Source organism: Protopterus annectens, chromosome 8.part0 (genome assembly GCF_019279795.1).
Source record: "Protopterus annectens isolate FY-2018-M chromosome 8.part0, PAN1.0, whole genome shotgun sequence".
Classification (NCBI taxonomy): domain Eukaryota; kingdom Metazoa; phylum Chordata; order Ceratodontiformes; family Protopteridae; genus Protopterus; species Protopterus annectens.
The window spans coordinates 1983747528-1983769796 of NC_056741.1; the positions used below are offsets into that span (position 1 = coordinate 1983747528).

Below are 22269 nucleotides of genomic sequence, written 5' to 3' on the forward strand. Positions count from 1 at the left end.
CTACAGAGACTTATTTTGCAAACTACAGTTAATTCGAAGAGTCTATTGTGCTATTGGATATAATTACAGGTTTTGGTATAAATTTCTGGCATATATGTGTGTATATTTGTACACAATTCCAAGGGTCTTATTACTGTGTGTTGATATGGCAGAGGCATTTTGCAGACCCAGTCTACTTGTTTGATCATATTATTGCAGAGAATTAGACAGTGTTTGAGCAGGAATACCATATTTTCATACAAGCAGGTTTCTCTAATAAAGACGCACATACAAGGGCATTTATTTTGCTTAACTTAGGAGGGTCAAAAGCCACTGAAAGACAATGTTCATTTGTGTATGCACCAAAAGTATATGCAGAAGAAGGGAAAAACCTCCATATTGTTGTACAAGCCGAATCAAAGGAGGACCCTGAGTGCTTAAACTTACAGAAAGGCACACAAATTTGCTTGTAAGTGATAAGAGCATGGGTTCAGCAGCCTTTAGAGCAAACTTAGACAGCATGCAGCATGTGTGTAGCAGAAACAGGCCTAAGCACATGGCAGCTGCAGCCCCTGCAGGATTTCCAGGGAGAACCCGTAACTTTCCAGCAAGTTCTAAGACTAGCTCAGTAAAACGAACATGCTCAGTACAGCACAGACATTTGGGATGCGTGGCTAAGCTTAAAAAGGCCCTTGTGGTGACTGGCCTAGTAAACACCCATGAACTTAAGTGTTTTGTACTGTCCTGATCAATGGTAAACCCACGGAGCTCAAAATAGACACTGGTTCAAAGTGCAGAAACATTTGCTAGAGAAAGAGCTGGTGAACAACTTAATTTGGCCAATTGCTGTTTATGGAGGTGAAGAGATTAAAACCAAAGGCTCTGTAGTGCTTTCATACTATTCAGCTGGGAACAGTTACAGCTTGCAATTTTATGTAGTCAGAAGACCTGCGCAGTCATTACTATGTCTCAGAGACAGTTTAAGAATGAAACTGCTTTCTTTTACCAAAGAAGTCTATCATGTAAGTACATGTCCTAGTTCCAGTTTCACCAATGCTATTTTCTCACAGTATGCTGATGTTTTCGAAGACAAGCTAGGTAAACTTCCAGTTGTGTACTCCATGAAATTAGACCCAGAGGTCAGTCCAGTGGTCAGACAAGTGAGAAAAGTTCTGATAGCTATGCCAGACAAAGTCAAGATCAAGTTAAACATAATGGTGTAACAAGGTGTAATTTGTCCTGTCACAGAGCTAACTGAATGGGTATCTTTCATTGTAGTTGCTCATAAGAAAAGCTCAGATGAAATAAGAATATGTATTGACCCAAGACACTTAAAGCATTAAAGAGGCCCCACCATCCTATGCATACAGTGGAGGAGGTTGCTACCCTTCTGCAAATGCCACTGCTTTTTCTGTCTTAGGTGCAAAGAGTTCATTTTGGCAAGTAATGCTTGATCACAAATCTTCATTACTGACTACATTCAGTACCCCATTTGGTAGATATAGATTTCTCAGAATGCCTTTTGGAATAAATTCTGCCAGTGAAGTCTTTCAGTGTGCAATGGAGCAAATTTTTTCAGGTTATCCATGTGCTATAAAAAGTGGATAATTTACTAGTTGGAGACAGTGGTGATGTAGAGCATGACAGAAACCTCAGGAAAGTTCTGGACATAGCGCATGAAATGAATTTAAAGCTCAATCCTCTGAAATGTAACTTCAGGCTACCAGAAGTTACTTATGTAGGTCATTTACTTACCAGTACAGGCTTATAACCAGATCCTTCCAAACAGCCATTCTTGAGATGCCTGCTCCAAACAATGTCCAAGCCTTACAGCATTTCCTTGCTATGGTTAACCATTTGAGCAAGTTTATACCAAACTTCAGTGAATTATCAGTGCCTGTAAGAGAGCTGGCATGCAAAAATGTTACCTGGTCATGGTCAGAACAACATCAGTGAGCATTTGATGACCTGAAACAGAAAACTGCCAGTCCACCTACGTTGAGATACTATGATGTCCACAAACTAGTAATTCTTTCCTATGATGCTTCAAAGTTCAGTCTTGGTGCAGTTATTCTTCAAGATGGCAGACCAGTAGCCTATGCGTCTAGAACTCTTACCCAAACTGAGATGCAGTATACTCAAATTGAGAAGGAACTTTTGGCAAATGTATTAGCATGTTTGAAGTGCCAAGATTATATTTATGGCCGAGCTATTCAGATCAAGACCAATCATCGGCCTCTTGTCACTATTTTAAAGAAGCCTATTCAAAGAGCTCCAGCAAGACTAGAAAGAATGATGCTCAGACTACAATAGTACAACTTCAAAATTCTCTATACAAAAGGCAAACTTCTTTCTCTAGCTGATACCTTATCCAGATCAACCAGAAATACCAAAGAAAAGCTTGATGCAGAGGTGCATAATTTTTCTACCACAAGTCTTGATGAGCTAAGAGATCATGCAAAGACTGATCCAGTTTTGCAAAAGCTCAACCACTTCATCAATGTTGGATGGCTGTCAAAGCAATCTTGTGTACCAACAGAAGTGCAACCTTATTTTCCTTACAGAGATGAGATCTTGATGGAAGATGGTATCATTTTCGAAGGCTCTAAAGTTATTGTTCCTACTTCCTTACAACATGACTACATCCAGATTTTGCATCGTGGCCACCCAGGTTCCAAAGCTACCAAAAGAAGGGCAAGAGGACTAATATTTTGGCCTTCTCTGTTGAAAGACATTGATAAAGTACTTTCATCTTGTTGAACATTCAATAGTACTAAGCCACATTTGCAAAAGGAGCCACTTCAGCTAAGCCAGATTCCTGAACTACCTTGATCAACAGTAGCCACTGACATATTTGAGTGGAACAGTCAACATTACTTAGTGTTGGTAGACTCTTACTCAAACTGATCTGAGATAGGTTTGCTATCTAACCTAATGTCCAGTTACTGTTACTAATAAGTTGAAACATCACTTCTCAGTCTATGGTAGTCCACACAAAGTTATTTCTGACAACGGTGCCCAGTTTACCAGTGAGTTATTTCAGAAATTTGCAAAAGAGTGGGACTTTATCCATATTTCTAGCAGTCTGGAATAACCCCAGTCAAACAGCTTGACTGAGCATGAAGTACAAAGTGCAAAGCAATTACTACACAGGTCAAAACTTGACAATACCGATATCTTCTTGAATTTGCTTAATCTCAGAAATTTCCCCTTTGAAAACTTACTTGGCTCACCTGCTCAGTAACGTCTATCTAGGCAAACTAGAACAACCTTGCCTATCAGTTCCAATCTGTTGGTTTAATGCTAAAAACACCAGAGCAATCAAAGCCCAACTATTTAAAAAGCGTTCCTTTCAGAAGTCTAGCTATGATAAAAGGAGCAGATTTCTTTGTCCATTGAGAGAAGGAGAGTGAGTGAGGATGCAAATGGCAAAAGGTTTTGATCGAATTGGTCAAGTGAGAGGTATATGTGCCGAGCTAAGATCCTACTTAGTGGAATCTGAGGGTATAGAATACAGGAGTAATCGCAAGCATCTTCTTCCGGTGTCTGAATCAATATCACAGGATACAGACTTTGGATCTCAGAGCAACCCAGACATTGTTCCTGTTGAAGGACATGTCTCAGTACCTATTCCCATTCCTGATGATGTCCCTGAAGTTGAACATTCATTAAAGACAGTTCCTGTTGCTAGACCCAGTTCTAATTTTTATGTCACATGATCAGGTCGTATTTCTAGACCTAGTGTAAAATACACAACAACCTGGACATGATTGTTTTATTTGTATTTAGTTCTGTATGATTGCATGTCAAAGAATTAGCTCTGTATAACTGCATATCAAAGGATCATTTCTGTAGAATTGCATGTCAATGAATGTTGTCATTTTCAGTGTATGACTTATTTCTCAAAGAGGGAGGATGTAGAACAGAGTGTATCTTGTAACTTTACGAAGCATTTCAAAGTGAGGGCATGTGCATATAAATAGAGAGCACGTGCAGGCAGCAGTGCCTTTTTGAGAGACCAGCCAGAGTGTTAGCAGTAGGCAGTCTGTTTATAAGTTTATTTAAGTTTAAGTTACTAAGCCTCAATCCTGATGTGTCTGTATATAATAAAGCTGGTTGACCCGAACCCACTGGACACATGCAGGACATGCAAACTCCACAGAGAAGGCACTGCAACCAGTAACCAGTCCAAAGAACCAAACACCGTGGAACAGCAGTATTAACTGATGTATTCAAAAAGCTACAACTGCATCACTTTAGACCATGCTTACAACAATATCACAATCAAGCACAAATATGGAAAATCGGATCGCATTTCTGTAGGAAATAACTTGCATCAACTCTTTTTCCAATAAGAGTTTTATGTCATTAACTTACAGTAATATAATGAATGGCTTCTACTAGTACAAATATTAAAAAAATGATGCTAAGTGGGAGTAAGAAAGACATACCAAGGAGGGACAAGCGCGAACCTATGATATGAGGTAAGGAAGAGCTACCAAAGAGATAGGAGGTCAAGTCCACTATATGGAGAAAAGATGAGTTAACAAGGAGACAGAACGTCAAGTCCACTATATAGAGAAAAGAAGAGATGCCAAGGAGAGAGGAGTCTGCATGCAGGATACACAGGATGGTGATGATGATGATGATGATGATGATGGGAGGATGTAGAACAGAGTGTATGACAGCAGCTGTATCTTACCTCCGATATCCTTTCTGCATAGTGACTAGCTTATTCTGTATGACTAAAGGACATTAATGTCAGTTTTTCCTCTCATTAATACTCATTACTAAGTATTTTTAACATACTTTCTTTGTATAATTTGTACTTGATATATTTAAGTGTTATATTATCTCTGTGTTACTACTGGAGCTTTTCTCCCCGGGCCTCCACTGAAAATGGAAATATATCCAGTTGGACTAGCCCGGTTAACAAATGTAAAATAAATAAAAATAAATACATAAATGATGATAATAGTGGTTAATGACTGAAACATAACACATGAACAAAGACAGAAGCAATTATATAACTCAGCTGGATGCTAACTACATGCTGAGAGAAAAAAAAGCAGGGACAAGAGGGTTTCAAGTCAAGGAAAAGAGATAAAACAATAAATACATTTAAAAACACTTCCACCTCTGCTCTTTTCTGCAGAAGAAAAAAGGATTTTTTTCAACTTACCATAAATCTGCTGGACTCCACGGCGGTCATCCTCTGGAAGCTCAAAGTTCTCAGTTTCCATCCACTGATAGAAGGGAGCCATAATGGCGGAGGGGTTATTGGAATGCTCCAGTCCTAGGGCATGCCCCAGTTCATGAACGGCAACTAGGAACAAGTCATTACCTGCAAAACAATAAAAAAATGTTAAAATAGATGCTGTTGTAAAAGCCTTAGTTGCTGAACTCTCAGCTTTTCATACAATTCCTTCCTGCTGCTTCTCTTTAGGTATTAAATATGAAAAAAGAAAAAGTCAGTAGCTTAACTAAAGGGTTGTCAAAATCAAAAATAGAAGTTTAATGTAACCAAATTATAAAACAATTATGTAACAATGTATGCTTTTCCAATACCAAGAGTTGAAATTTTTCCTGTAAAAGCACCCTTGAAATGTCACCAATACCTAGTTGCACACACGGCAACTATTTTGCAGTGACTAGCATTGCCCGCAGAGTTGCAAGCCAGATATTCCTGACATTACTTTACATTCTCACCACAACCATCTAATCAATAAAAAGGGCCTGTTGCCACCAGCTTGGTGGATATGGGCATCCTGAAGCAATGTAGAAACTGCCTCATGTTTATTGACAACCAGGTAATTCTCAAACAAACTAATATGGTATGTGAGAGATGCATTAAGCCACCAAACAATCCAATGTTCTGGTCATTGGAAACTCCAGTATGAGACACACAGATGTCCCTCTCACCAGACTGAGTAAGGAGAAAGTCATGGTCAGCTGCTTATCAGGGGCCAGAATCTCCCACATTACACATGCACTCAGGTCACTGGACCACAAGTACCAGTATGACTCAGTCATAGTCCATGTGGGTGTAAATGACCCGAGTATCTCCAAGACTATATAAAGAGAGACATCATGGAGCTCTCAGAACATGTGTCCCAGGCTGTTAGGATACTAGCACCGAGCAGCATGTTACCTTCTCCAAGGATGATGCCACAATCTGAACAGATGATGACTGACTAAAGTACTTGGCTTAGTATCTGGTGTCATTCTAAAGGGATGCAATACTTGTCAGCATGGAAGGAGATGGTCAACAGACCATACTGCTTTGCCAGCCCTCTAGGCTTTCGAATATTAGCTAAACACTGCCCTCCCCCTTAGTGCCTTTTTTATACAATGCCAAATTGAAAGTACGTCTGACACACCCAATCAAAACCAAGAAAATTTAAAGGTGTTACTGCTCAGTGCTAGGAGTTTAAACAATAAACTCCACTCCCTGCAAGCTCTCAGCACACTAGAGAATACTGACTACTGTGCGGTCACTGAGACATGTTTTAAAGCCATGGAGAGAACACTGACAGTGCAAGGCTATAATGCCTTCCACACACTTAGACCAGCTATGACACTCACAGGGGTGGAGGTATCTTTACATCAAAAATAAATATACTTCAAGGCTGATCAAACAAGACAATGCACTTGAGCTTATCCAAGTTCAAATTACCCTAGGCAAAATCCCATACCACTTCCTTGCAAGCTATAGGTCCTCCTCTATGACCCAGGAAATTCATAACATACATTTAAACTTATTAGAAACACTCACTATCCAACCCAATATCATATTCATGGGCACCTTTAATTACTCCACTATTAACTGGGGATCGTATACGACTCCAACCATGCAGGAGTAGAGATTCCTGATTTTATAAACACAAACTTTCTGGACCCGATTGTTAAAATGCCAACCAGGGGTGCAAACATACAAGATTTGATCCTCACTAATATGGGACAGTGCACACCCCTTAGTTCTAATGTCTTCTTTGGTAAGGTCAGACCACAAAATGGACTCCTTTGAAGCAAAAATAAAACCTGGAACCCCAGATAACCCTGGAACCTTTAGGAACTACTCTAAGGATAACTTCCTACTATTAAATGATAACCTGGCAAAATTTCAAGCCTCATAAACCCTGAAAACACTACTGCCTACATGGAACTGTTCACAGAAACCCTACATACAAGCATGTTAATAGCTGCATAGAGGCAGTTGTACCCACCAATAAGAAGGACAGAACTAATTCAAAAAACAAGCCATCCTGGTGGAATCATAACATCAATAGGCTGTATAACAGAAGTAAGAAAATCATGGCAAAACTCAGGCGGTGTAGCATGCAGCAGGATAAAAGCACTCTCATCAAACTAAACAAACAACTCAGAGGACAAATAAAGTCTACCAAAGCCAAATTTGAGGTAAATTTGGTCTCCCAGGCCAATGACAATCATGAGGCATTCTTTAGCTATATCGCAATACACAATTGTGAGCAGATCTCATTGTTAATGGAGCCACTTATACTGAGCAAGGGTACTAACAATAGTAGTAGGAGCAACGGGTCTTATAAAAAAGAATTTATAATCATACTTAGATGTGTAACCGATAAATGTAACCCTGTATGAATTGCAGGAGGAGTCAATACTGGGCACTTTGAGGGTGCTGCGAACAGCACTTCTGGCTAACATCAAAGACTGAAACAATACTAATTTCATGAACTTTAATCATACTTTGAGTTAGGAATGGGGTCCATTCCCATCATGGTATTAGAAACTCAAAAGACTTGGAGAAATTAAAAAGAGCAAGAAGATATAGCAAACCTATCGGCTGACAAAATTCAGCACTAACTTTACACTTCTCCCCCCCAACCTCCCCTCAGGAAATGCCATCAAATATAACTCCCCTACTGTCACTAGGGAACAGGTCCTCAATGCTCTCTCTGAGACCAAGAACACTGCATCAGTGGGCCCAGACAATATCCCACGATGCCTTCTAAATAGCATGAAATCTGACCTATCAAGCCCTCTGGAATTGCTATTTAACTGCATTCTCCAAACAGGCTTCATGCCTCATGAATGCAGAACAGCAGCAGCCATCCCTTTACATAAAGGGGGGCCATCTACAGACCTTGGAAACTATAAACTCATAAGTCTCACTAGTCTTGTATGCAAAGCCATGAAAAGATTTAGCATGGAAATGATCAATAATGACAAAGGAAACCTCAAGTCATGCCTACTCAACCTGGTGGATATTTTTGAGAAGGTCACCAAAGCAATGGATGAGGACAAAACTTTTCACACTGCTTCCTTGACTTGACCGAGTCATCTGACACAATACCCCACTCGGAAATTGTTGATAAACTCAAGACATTAGGTATAAACCTTTATGTCATCTGGTGGACAGCCATCTGGCTCATAGACAGAACCCAGCAAGTTAGAATTGGGAAGTCCACCTCTACAAAGAGGCCAGTCACAAGTAGAGTCCCTCAGAGATCCATCCTGGAACTGCTCCTTTTTGGCATTTACTTCTCTGAATTCAAGACCAATGTCAAGGACTTCTGGCTGACCAAATTTGCAGATGATTGCAAATTAAAAGTAGTCATAGAATCTCCCATTGACACAAATGTTGTCCAGGAAGAACGGACATCAATAAATAAATTGTGTCAAAGGAGTGGACTAAAACTAAATGCCAAAAAATGCATAGTAGTATCATTTATGAAGACATCCACCTCTGGTAACTACCATGATGATAACACATCCCTAAGAGTTGACCCAGTAGTCGGGGGACTTGGGGACACACATAGACCATTGTGTGTCTACAGTAGTGAGGAAATCATTCTATGTTGTGCAACTTACAAACAAAGATATGGCATCTAAGTCTAAGGAGGTCACTGTTCCACTGTATTCGGAATTCATCAGACCTATCATTAAGTACAACACCCCTTTGGTATGTACCTAACCAGGCATATACAGAAAATGGAATTCCACAGATTCCTCACTAGAGGAATACAAGGCATAAGTAACATGTCCTATGCAGATTGCCTCAAAGCCCTATCCCTGTAGTCTGTCTCCTACAGGCTGTTGAGGGGAGATCTATGCCTGGCATGCATATCATTGTCACCCCCACCTAATGAACCTCCTGAATGTCTGCAAGACAAATAGCACTAGAATTACCCATTCCAAAGACTTAATGTTTGCCTGTGATATAAACATGACCTGCTGGAGAGACAATATTTATCCCAGAGACTACCCTTTCTCTGGAACAGGCTCCTCATCCACGTGAAGCAGAGTTGCTTTCTAACACAATTCAAGTGTAACTTGGACAAGTGGATGAGGAATAGGAAATTCATCCCTGGTTTGGCACCTGCGTCTCCGATGGGCACAGGGAGCCTGTAAATGGTTCATCTCCCAGGCCTCTGCTTACACTTATCAAGGGTACCAAAACTTTTCATATTTTTGGAATGCATGGCTAGACTTAAAAAGTCCCTTGTGGCCAATAGCCTAGTAAACACCTGTGAACTTATGTGTGAGTTTTCCCCAGGATTTAGCCTACTTTTTAGAAAAAAATAATATGCTACAGACTGGGAAAAGGAATTCATGAATACTAGGAAACAGGTAATTTAATTCTTTTAGAAGAAAATATTTTTCTTTTCTTTTTCTGTTATAAAATGTGCAGAACCTCTTCCATTTTGGGAAAATCAGCGGAAAATGGCAACGCAGTAACTAAACTTCTTAAAAATAAACAAAAGATCATACACAAAAATGTCTCTCTCATTTCAACTTTTCTTAAAGTGGCATCTCCTCATACATAAAGCCCTCTGCGCATATATTTAAAATGTAAGTTATGTTAGTAATCTTAGTGAGATGATTACACAAAAACAAAAATGTTTTATACTTTAAAGCTTATTTTATAACCTTGAACCTTAAGTGCTGAGGAAACATGCTCAGACCAGTCCATATCTGTAACTATTTGACTTGCTTGACCTACTCTAACAGAAATGGCTGGATCTTCTACACTGTACTTTACCAACCTGCTTTATGCTCAGTGTGGTTGCTTTAACAGACCCAATCTGTCTGTTCTCTGTCATTAATGCAAAAGCTGGTAATAAGAAGGCTCAGTCATTCTTTAAAGTCTGCAGGCTTCAGCAACACTCACCAAATTCAGGACTAATTAGAGGACAGACCTGAGTGGCTAATATAGAGTTCACAGTGATATGTCACACCACTCCCAGGACCACTGTGATGATACCAGGGATGTGCAGACAATGTCTGTATGAAGTATTTATTAGAAGCTGGCAGCCAAACAGAACAGTACGTTTTCAAAAACAAATTAATTCTGCACTACTACACATAAATTTGATTTTCTAGATAGTCCAGAAGAATGGACAGGCAACAATTATAAATTTAGCTACTTTCTGAGCCAAAAAAAAACATACCCAAGACTTACACAGTGTCAACAACTGTGAAAGAACATACAGGTGTGTAAAAGGGGTCTATATTAGTACATCAAAGTATTGCTACTTCAAATGTACTAATATCGAACCCTTTGCAACGAAAGCTGAAAATAGCGAAGCTGTAGAATATCGAATACTTTCCTAGGGAAAGTATTCGGTGGGCAGTTTCTGCACATTTACTATTTCCTCGACTGTGGAGCAAAGGTTACGGACTGGGTTAAGGTGAGTGTGAGATAGGGACCTTAGGGTTAGGGAGCGGGTAAGGTGAGTGTGCGATAGGGACTTTAGGGTTAGGGAGTGGGTAAGGTGAGTATGCAATAAGGACTTTAGGGTTAGGGAGCAGGTAAGGTGAGTGTGCGATAGGGACTTTAGGGTTAGGGAGCGGGTAAGGTGAGTGTGCAGTAGTTACAGACCTTAGGGTTAGGGTGGGGTTAAGGTAAGTGGATAGCTAGTAGTGTATGTATGGTTTAGTTTAGGGTTTTGTAAAGTGTATGTGTGTGGATTATGTATTTTGGTGTGCTTGTATTGTGTGTATCTTTGTTGGAACATCTAATTTTCTCCCTGGGAAAAAATTTGCTGTTCTGAGTGTTCAATGTTTCGAATGAAATGGTTCGATATTAGAACATTCAATGTAGTAATACTTTGATGTTCTAATACAGACCCTGTAAAAGAGCCCCTTTTATTTTTTAAATACAAATGACTGTATAGTATCATGATTGCATTATCTTTGCTATAACCCCATCAGACAGGAATATAGCAATGAATACTTTAAACACTGAGTATGACATGGGAAAAGAATATCACATACAAGCTCCAGTATGAGCAGGTATTACCAAAGGTATTGTGGAGAGACAGAATTCATGAAAGTACATTAAATCTACCACTCGCTAGAGCAAATGTAACTTTGGTTACTGTAGGACATCTGGGGGGAGATGCATATAATGTCTTAGTATGATTCAATTACTAGCTAAAAATGCTGATGGATTTCTTGCAAAAGCTCCATTACTACATCTAACTTGTACTGTTCTTCACAGAAAGAAAGACATCAGCTTATGCCTGAACGCCTTACAATACTAGAGACAAGGTTATGAGGAAACTCAAAAATATAAACTTGGACAAACATTTTTGGCAAAAAATAGAAGAAAACGATGTTTCCAAATAGAGGAGTTGCATGCTGTACTTGATTTTTTCCTATATTCTCTTGTATTTTAGCTTCAAAAATAAGACACTTCTTGATTCAAGCTGTGAGGCTACTGAGGTGTTTTATTATGCTGTAACCCTTTTTATATGAAAAAAAGGTTTCTTGTTCAGTTGTGGCTTAGGGTTCCTATTACCTGATCGAACGTTTAGGTTAGCGAATACCTAAATGTCGATCTGGTAATAGCGAAAGCAAAAAAACACAAATGGCAGATTTAATGCAGGGAAATAATTCCCTTGGCCATTATGGGGATTTTGCCCTTTTCCCCACTATAGTGATCTCGGAGTTGGTAAATTTAGTTAGGGGTGTGTGGGGGGCACAGCCCTCTACATCGAAGGGGTGTGTGGCAGGCAAAGCCCCCTTCCCACTTCATTTTGGTTTAAATTTTTTTTTTTTTGCGGCCAAGGGAATTCATTCCCTACGTTAAATCGTCTGTTCGCTGTTTTAATTTTTCGCTACTACCAGTTCGACATTTAGGTATTCACTAACCTAAACATTCGATCGGGTAATATAGACGCGTTGCCTATAATCTTATGTCAGTAAAACAACTTTAATTCCTATAAAATAACACAGTAATGCTAGGTTTCCAGTAAAAACAGACACTGCCCAACTGGACATTCCATTTAGAAGTATAAATTATTTCTGCTGAAATACTGAAAACAATTTAAAATGTTCAGTGCAAGCTATGGAAGTTACAGGAAACATGAAAAGGCTACAAAGCCAAACTTCCTCCATATTTTTTGCTTGGTAATGATACTACATTTTGTGTTGGCTTCTGCACATTAGCAACCAACACATTGCTCTAGTCAAGTTACTTGTATGAAGTATGCAAATTAATCAGACTCTAACTAGACCTTTCCACACAAAGAAGTGCTACTGAAGCTGACAGCTGCACTAAAAAAAGTGACACTGCTTTACAGTTGCAGTAGCAACTTAAAACATTAACAGATCTCTGAATAGTGATAATGCTAATGGATATGTCATGTAGAGTTGTGATAAGCAGCAATAGCAAAATACAGTTTTAATGAATGTACCATTAATATTAATGTGGTGGAATGTTTTATACTCTGTAGTTGAAGTTGCTGCCATCTTTTTTCTCAAAGAAAATGTGTGTGGATGTTTTTTAGACTTAATATTATGAACTGAAACATTGCTTCTGGAATCATTTTAAAAAGTGAATGTTAGTTTGCATCAACATGAAGTAAAAATAAATATTTCGAGTTAAAATAGAAAACAAAATGTTTCCACTACATTTAGAAGTCCTTCTTTTTTAAGTCAACACCGCAGTGCTTAGCTTTAAACTTGGCACACATTTAATAATGCTGTATATTATTTTAAATATAAATACATGCAGAGCAAAATGTGAGAGCTCTATTGTCAGATATTGATTTTGAATATCTTTTTGAATTTAGTGTGCTTTACCATGTACTGGGCAAAACAGAGTTAGTTAGTGTGTACTCTGCAAAATATATTAGAATATGGCAACATGTTTGCTACTATGCTACTGAAACATATGCTACTGGCAGTGGAAAGTTAGAAAACTGCAGTAATATTTCATTGTGGAGTAACTTAGTACTTACTGCACAAAGCAGTTAAGTGTGCATTGGACTACTAAATATAAAAAAATGGATACATTCATTACAGTGTCTGATCTTACAATATGCTTTAATATGCATTCCCCAAACAATGCCAATGGTAATGTGTATTGAGGAGAAAGATATCCTCGTACAGCAACATGTTCTATGTCTTTTGGGCAAAACAGTGCTGCTGGCAATGCAAAGTTAAAATACAGCAACATTACAATAGCATATGCTTTAATATGTACTGCACTAGGCATACTACATTTGGTAAATACTGAATACATCACGTGTGAAATCATGTAATAACTTTACACACATTTAATATGTATTCTGCAGTCATGGACTAACCTTACACAAGTTTAATATGTATTCTGCAGTCATGTAATAGCCGTACACAACTTTAATATGTATTCTGCAGTCATGTAATAACCTTACACTCATTTAATATGTATTCTGCAGTCATGTACTAACCTTACACAATTTTAATATGTATCCTGCAGTCATGTAATAACCTTACACACATTTAATATGTATTCTGCAGTCATGTAGTAATCTTATACAACTTTAATATGCATTCTGCAGTCATGTAGTAAACTTACACAACTTTAATATGTATTCTGCAGTCATGTACTAACCTTACACACCTTTAATATGTATTCTGCAGTCATGTAGTAACCTTACACAACTTTAATATGTAATAATCTTACACAAGTTTAATATGTATCCTGCAGTCATGTAATAACCTTACACAAGTTTAATATGTATTCTGCAGTCATGTAATAACTTTACACAAGTTTAATATGTATTCCGCAGTCATGTAATAACCTTACACAAGTTTAATATGTATTCCGCAGTCATATAATAACCTTACACACATTTAATATGTATTCTGCAGTCATGTAGTAACTTTACACAAGTTTAATATGTATTCTGAAGTCATGTAATAGCCTTACACAAGTTTAATATGCATTCTACAAATATACTATCAAACATATTTAAAGAGCTTTAGCACTGAAACATAAAATTAAATGCATCACTTTCTTTTTGTCTGCTAACTATACTAACTATAAATACTGATAAAACTAAACAGAGATGCACATATTATTAGGCACATTGCACCACCAAAACATTTTAGCAGTTTAAACACTTAATGAAGGGAGTCACGATTAACTTTTACTGGACAACTCCTCCTATAAAATGCTAGCTGCTGACAATGAGTGTCCATACCATGGCCAAAGGAAGTTATATATGAAAATATGGGTTTAGCTATAATGAAGACTACCAGAAGCAAGGATTGTTTTAATTTGGTTGTTGTGTGGGATATGACATCAAACAACTGGTATAAACTGCTATTTTAAACATACTTCAAAGCTTCTACAAAGAACAACATGAAATAGCACATATTAACAAGCAAAGGCATGGGCGGCCACGGTGGTGCAGCGGTTAGCGTTGCTGCCTCACAGCAAGAAGTTCTCTGGTTCAATTCTCGGCTGGGGTGCCTTCTGTGTGGAGTCTGCATGTCCTCCCTGTGGTCGTGTGAGTTTCCTCCAGGTGCTCCGGTTTCCTCTCACATCCCAAAGACATGCTGTAGGTGGATTGGACACTCTAAATTGGCCCTAGGTGTGAGTGTGTGCATGTGTGTGTCTTCTGTGGAAGGTTGGGCGCCGGGCTGGCAACTTGACACTGTAAAACTCCACTGCCAATCATGAGCGGACAGGTGATCTGCTGTGGCAACCCCTAACTGGGAAAAGCCAAAAGAAAAAGAAGAAGAAGAAGCAAAGGCATGTTTTGTTGAACGCACATTTCCATAACTTAACTATCTGAACTGTTTAGCCCAATATGTACATTATAGTAATCAATTTTAACAGTGAGCACTTTCATAAAGCAATACATTGGTACTGAACTTTAGTCCTAGAACAGCAGGTTTGCATGTTTGTTCTTTGGAAAAATCTATAATCCACATTCTCAACATACCGAGAAAAAGCTACACCCGCTTTAGATACAGACTTAGATTTAGACATGGAGAACCTCCAAACACTAGACCCACATCAGTTTGGATTCATCAAGTGCAGATCATGCTTACTCAACCTGATGAATTTTTTCTTTGAAAAGGTCACCAAAGCAATGAATGAAGGTAATATGGTATTCACCACATACCTCGACCTGGCCAAAGCTTTTGACAAATTTCTCCACTCAGGCATAGTAGAAAAGCTAAATAAACTGGGACTAAACCCCTATGTCAGCCACTGGATTGCCAAGTGACTCACAGATAGGATGCAGAAAATGAAAACAGGGGAAGTCACTTCTACAAAGAGACCAGTCACCAGTGGAGTCCCCCAGGGTTCTGTGCTGGGACATCACCTGTTTGGCAACTGCTTTTCTGAAGTAAAAGCCAATATTAAACAGCTCTGGCTGACTAAGTTTGCAGATGACTGCATGCTAGAAGGAGTCATCGAATCCTAAATAACTTAGCAATCCCACTGTAAGGCTTGTCCTAAATAAATAACTGTTGCAAAAATTACAGACAAAACTTAGTGCAAAAAATGCATTACTGCAGCCTTTGGGAAGTCATCCCCCCATAGAATTACCACAATGAAAATACACCCCTAAGAATCTGACCCAGCTGTTCAGAACTTATGGAATAGCAACCTAACATTTAACCAACATATGTCCATTGTTGTAAGAAAGTCCTTTTGTACTGCACAGTTTCTAAACAAAGAATGTGTCTAGATCTACAGATACCACTGCCCTCACTTTATGTAGCCCTCACTAGGCTAGTCATTTAACATAATGCCCTCTTTAGCATGTATCTGTCCAGACACATGCAACAACTGCAATGCTCACAGAGATACCTTTTTTTAAACAAGAAACATCGTTATTAAACTATCACTTACAACATAGGCATTCATACATTTATACAAACGAAAACATAATCTTAGTTGCAAGCATTATACATCACAAACCATACTGAAATAATTTTAATTGCAAACATTATACATCACTTATAATCTACCCAATCACTGTCAGTTAAACATTACACAGCTCACTTAAATCCTGGCCATACAGATACCTTACTAAAAGGATACAAAGCTAAAGAACATGTCCTGCATGGACTGACTCAAAGCCCTGTCACTATAATCAGTATCCTACAGATTGCTAAGAGGTGACTTCTGTCTGGCATATAAAGCATACTCTTCCCATTACTGAAGGATTTACTGCACACCAGCAAAACAAATGGCATTAGAAATACTTGTTTTAAACATCTAAACCTCTTCTGCAACATCAACAGAACAGCTTGGAGGGACAGGTATATCATGCAGAGGATACCACTGCTCTGGAATGGACTGCCCAGCCACAAAAAACAAAGCTCATCCCTGTCCACATTCAAGGACAGCTTGGCTCTATGGATGGTAATAGAAAATTGTACCACAGGACTGTTCACTGTACTACTAAAGAACAGGGGCAGCTCTTAAATGCTTTATCCCATAAATGTGCCCCTTCAAATTATCTATGATATGATTTTCTCACCAGGGATAATACTATCAACCATGGGATGGGCAAGGCCAATCTGACACCAAATGGTATAGATTAATTCAAACACCAAAAGGGAAACTAGCTAGGCTTAAAACTGGTCCGCAAGGAGAGCTAATCTTAATACTTCCCTGTAAACCTATGGTAGTCAAAGGAGAATCTGTCATCAACATCACTACCCAAATTTCAGATAACATTTTCTATATGGCCTGAGGAAATGATGCTGAATTTATTAAAGAAAACTATACTGCATTTCTTGGCACTGAGGATAAGCCCATAATTAACACACCAGGCATTTGTTTGGTCCAGCATTTGATGGACAATTTGAGCAAAAAATGGGATTTGATAACCATCCTCATCTGCAAGTAACCATGGTTAGCCACAGTATCATCTTTCATATCAGACAAGTATATGCCAAAGAACAGGGGCCCAATCCAGAGCCCTGAGGGACACCACTGGTGAATTTTTTCTCTCTCTGAAGAAAGCACTCCTGACCTTAACATTACAGTTTTGTGTCATACAGCCAGTTAGGTATTAAGCTAACTATGTATGAACTAATGCAGAGTTGGGAGAGTTTATCAATGATCCCAGCCTGAGGGATAGTGTCAATGGCTTTCATAAGATATATGTAGGCAGTATGGACTGTATACTTTTAATTCATGGCCTTGATAACCCTTTCTCTTTCAAGAAGTCATCAAAGTTAAGCAAGCAATATCTGTCTTTTATAAAGGTGAACTGGTGTGCATCCAGGAATACAATGTCATATATGTCATATTAGTTTAGATATTATATGATCTCTTCTTTTGCAAATAATGTTAGTGACACTACAAGGCAAGTAATTCCCAAGGTCAACAGATGAATCCCCTTTATAGAAGTGCAACACAATATCTTCCTACCTTGGAAATGTAACCAGTGGGGAAACTCCAGCTGGAGAATTGATGGAGGCATTTTCCTAGGCGTGATCTGGCACTTTTCAGCTGACATCTAGGGATATTGTCCGGACACAAGAACTGGTATTTTCAATTTTGGATAGTGCTGAAAGGACTTGATCAAGAGTGACTTCAGGGGGATGGGGATGTGATGAGGAATAGGGGTTGAGGGGACGGTGTGTGGTTAGAATTTTGAAAATAATTTGTTCACAGGATATAAGCAATGTCTTTGGGATCAGATTGCTCTTTAAAATGTGAAATGGAATAACAGAATACCAAATGTAAAATGTCGAGTGCTGATGGACAACAGATGTAAAATATTAATTCTACACCAGGAAGAAAACAAGAATAGAAGGCTACTGGAAGCCATGAATAAGGAGATTTTAAAGCATACATCAGTTGAAGAACAATCCATGTAAAAGGTAAGAGAGTGAAACTGTTGCCAAAACATCTGATCTTCTGAAACAAATGGGATGGTGGCCATCTGAACTGACTAGATCAACAGTCAAAAAAGAATGGTTTCATCCGATTTCTTTTTAACCTGATAGTTTTGAATCACTACACAATGAAATCTACAATACTCCTTCCAGGACCTGCTGCAGTGATGGAATTGACTACATCATGGAGTAGTCAGGCTGCTGGCATAGCAACAGTGTACCCCGCTGTGACACTAGTGACCCAGGTTTAATCTAACTGCCTATGGATGCCTAGGAAGACGGGGGGGGTGGTGGAATAAACTTTTCCCTATAAGAAGTGTGAGAATTCACCATGCAAGTCCAAACATACTAAAAAATAGGTTCAAAGGTTCACAGGAGGTTACTAGGCAAGTGTCCGTACAGCTTTTATAAGCCTAGCCATGTTAATTCCAAGTATTCCCATTTGATTTTTTGGGCAGTCTGCAGAATGAATTTATGAACAGAGCGGATCTGTCATCAACACCAGCTACGCCTGTACATGAGGGACATGCGTGCCACATCTGGGGCGAATTTGCAGTCCCTCATCCAATTATCTAGGCTGCATTTGAATAGGGTCAGTGAGGAGCTCTGTTTTTCATCAATAGGACGTCTATTCCAGAGAACTAGCAGTCTTTTGGAGACATAAGTGTCTCTCCAGCATGTTCTGTTAATGTCACAAGCTAGGTTGAGATCCCTAGAGCGAGTGACTCTTGTGCATTTGACTTGTGGATATGCAGCATTTCCATTAAGGCAGGGTTGGAGATTGCCATACAGGCCAGGCACAAGTCACCTCTCAGCAGTCTATAAGATACAGAGTAAAGTGACAGGACTTTCATCCTGTCCGTGTAGGTCATGGTTTGGAATCCTTGTATTTTCTTAGTGAGAAACCTCTGAAGTCTTTCCAGCTCCTGCAGGTGTCTGGTGAGGTACATGCAAAAGGGTGCATTATATTCTATTAGTGGTCTGATGAGGGTTGAGTACAGAGAGGTTATAACATCCCTTGACCTGGATGCTATGCCTTGCATATGAGGTGCACTACATAGAAGGTTTTCCTTACCACTGTGGAAACTGGGTGGTCAAAGTTCAGATTGCTATCAACCTATGTTCCCAGGTCCGCAGCACTGGGTTGGAACTCAGGGGGGTGTTGTCAATATTGTAATTTGTAGGGAATTCCATTTTGCCAAAGGGAATAATAATTAATTTTTGCATTTAGGTTTAGACCATGGCTTTGGCACCAATCATTTGTTTGTGATAGCCCTTCCTGTAATATGTTGACATTGTTGGGGGACTCAATGATTGTTCCCAGTTTGCAATCATCAGAGAACTTGGTGAGCCAAAGTCCATCTACTTTGGCCTGGACTTCTAAAAAATAGATGACAAACAAACTATACAACAGAATGAATAAACTGTTGCAGAAAAGAGGAAAATCCCAGGATGCAAAAAACTCGCTCATCAGCCTCAGTAAGATCCCTCAAAAATCCTCAAAAGCTAGTTACGAAAATAAAATTGCCAAAGATTCCAAAGACATACACAAGGTATCCAATAGTTATGTACTTCTCCGAAGTTCAGGCCAACACTAAGGGACTCTGGCTAACAAAGTTCACAGATGACTGCAAACTGGTAGCCATTACTGAATCACCAAATGATGTGGATATTCTACAAAATGGCCTTACAGAAACGGATATCTGGTGCCAGAGCCATGGGCTCAAGCTTAATGCCAAGAAATGTATAGTTATCCCCTTTGGAAAAAAACACGTACCCATAAATTACCACATAGGTGGCAGTACACTAAACATCAAAAGTGTGATGAGAGACTTAGGGACATAAGTGGACAGTGGTCTCACCTTCGATAACCATATCACCACAACAGTCAGGAAATCCTTCTATGTGGCACACCTCATCACTAAGGGCTTTTCATCCAGAAAAAAGGAGGTCATTGTCCCACTGTGCTCATCCCGCATTAGACCCATTATAGTTTGGTATGTACCTCACAAGACATTTGCAACAGCTGGAAAGGCCGCAGAAATACCTCACTAAAAGAATCACAGGCCTAAAGTAGATGCCATATGCTGACCGTCTAAAAAACCTCCAGCTATACTCTGTGTCATATCGTCTACTCTGAGGTGATCTCTGCTTAACATACAAGGCCATGTCAAACCCTGAGCTGTTGGACATGCGTCACAAAGAAATCCCAATCCCTAAGAGCCACACGCTCCAGGGATCTAAACCTTGTCATCACAATAAACAAAGCATGCTGGAGGGATAAGTTCCTGACCCAGAGACTCCTCATACTCTGGAATAGACTGCCCATACATGTCAAGCACAGCGCCTCCTTGGCCCTCTTCAAAATAACCTTGATGACCAGATGGGAGACAGGAAATTCACCCCGGGGATCATGTCAGTCACCCTGCTAGACAGGGGTCCAGGGAAGTAAATATTGTGTGAAGAAATATCCAGGGAATTGTTATGGCTAGGCTTGTATAGGCCCTAGGGCCGATAGCCTAGTACCAACCTATGAACAAACAGTAAGGGACCCAGCACAGACCCCTGTGGTACTCCACTAGTGACAGGTATACTGGTGGAGGTGGAGTCACCAATTTTGATAGAATGTGTTCTCTCTGTGAGCCAACTGGCTACCCATCTAGTACTCAAATCTGCTGGCTCTGAGACACACAAGTCCACAAAGGCAATTTGTTTAACCAAAAAGTTTAATTACACTCAACAAGACAATAAAAATAAGCGCTTTTGACTTATTTCAGTGAATAAATCTTCCTTAGACAGCCCCTTTACCTCACATCCTGCTTTAAATACATAAACTAATAGTCACATAAAAGAATCCATTAAAGGTAAATCAATAAACATTATGCAACTAAAGTTTAAAAATGATAGTGTGATAATATAAAATGATGAACATAAAAAATACAAAGAATCACTTCATCATTAAAAATGGAAAATTCATAAATTCTCTATCGTAATTTACACTAATAAGATTTTCTAAAAAAATTCTACTTGAAACTCTAGATCATTTAAATACTGAATTGGTAAAATATTAAACTAAAACATCTATATACATAATGCATATAAGAAGATGTGATAGTGTGTATACTGTGTGGGTAAAAATGTAAATATGCAGCAAGACCTAATGATCAGCGACCACAAGAACCTAATTAAATACTAAAATACTAGAAATTCTTAAACTTAAAATTAAACAACAGCAATGTACTCACTGCATAATAATTAACTTTTTAAATAAAATACGTTATTACATTACTAAACAATTAATGTGTGAAGTAAATAAATACTTCTTTCTATGTCTGTCTGCATGGCGACCGAGCCTTTAGCTACACAGGATGCATTGTCTTCACAGGAAAACGACTCTACAACGTTTGATTTGCGGCATTTGGTCAATGTTGTTTTAACACTGACTAAAAAAGTCGACGATCTTTCAGCTACCATTAACACTTTCCCCAAATCGGTTCCTGGGATTGTCTTTCAATCAGGAACTGAGGCGGGGACTGCAAGTACAGTTGCACACCAGACTAATGTTACAAACTATTCAATACAAGAGCCTGACCTGAATGGGAGCTCACTGAAAAGGATGCTATGCTATGAACATAATGTTAAGAAGGGACCACTTTCCTCTAGGAAAGGAACTTTTGCTTGTCATAACTGTAATCAGTGCAATTTCATATTGAATAAAAATGTTTTTGAACATCCGGACACACATGTTAAATATGAAATTAACCATTATGCTGACTGCAGATCCAGGAATGTGGTATATTTAGCCATATGCCAGAAATGCAGTGGTTTCTATGTTGGAAAGACAAATAGGACACTTAGAGAAAGAATAAGGGAACATGTTTATACAATTAGTAGAGAAAATGAAGGTAATGCTTTAGCTAAACATGTCCTATGGAATGATACAACACATAGTTTTAAGTTTTTGGTTTTAGAACTTATACATGCCACAGAAAGATTAGGAAACATAGGCAATTACACGGAAAAAGAGGAAGGGAAGTGGATAATTAGGTTACAGGCTGACAAAAGACATGGCCTGAATGATAGGGTCTCATTGAAGCCTTTCCTGCTAGAGCGACCCTTGAAGCACTAACTTTCAGAGGCGTAAACACATTTTTAAGAAGTACA

The 22269-nt window shown here is 38.9% G+C and overlaps 1 protein-coding gene across 1 annotated transcript in view; it reads right to left on the minus strand.

Annotated features, from left to right (window-relative positions):
- Positions 1–22269, minus strand: part of MMP15 (matrix metallopeptidase 15) — an 826700-nt gene that overhangs the window by 135203 nt on the left and 669228 nt on the right. The window contains exon 5 of the mRNA XM_044081528.1: positions 5162–5323. Coding sequence (XP_043937463.1) covers positions 5162–5323 — 162 coding nt within the window. The remainder of the gene's footprint in view (positions 1–5161; positions 5324–22269) is intronic.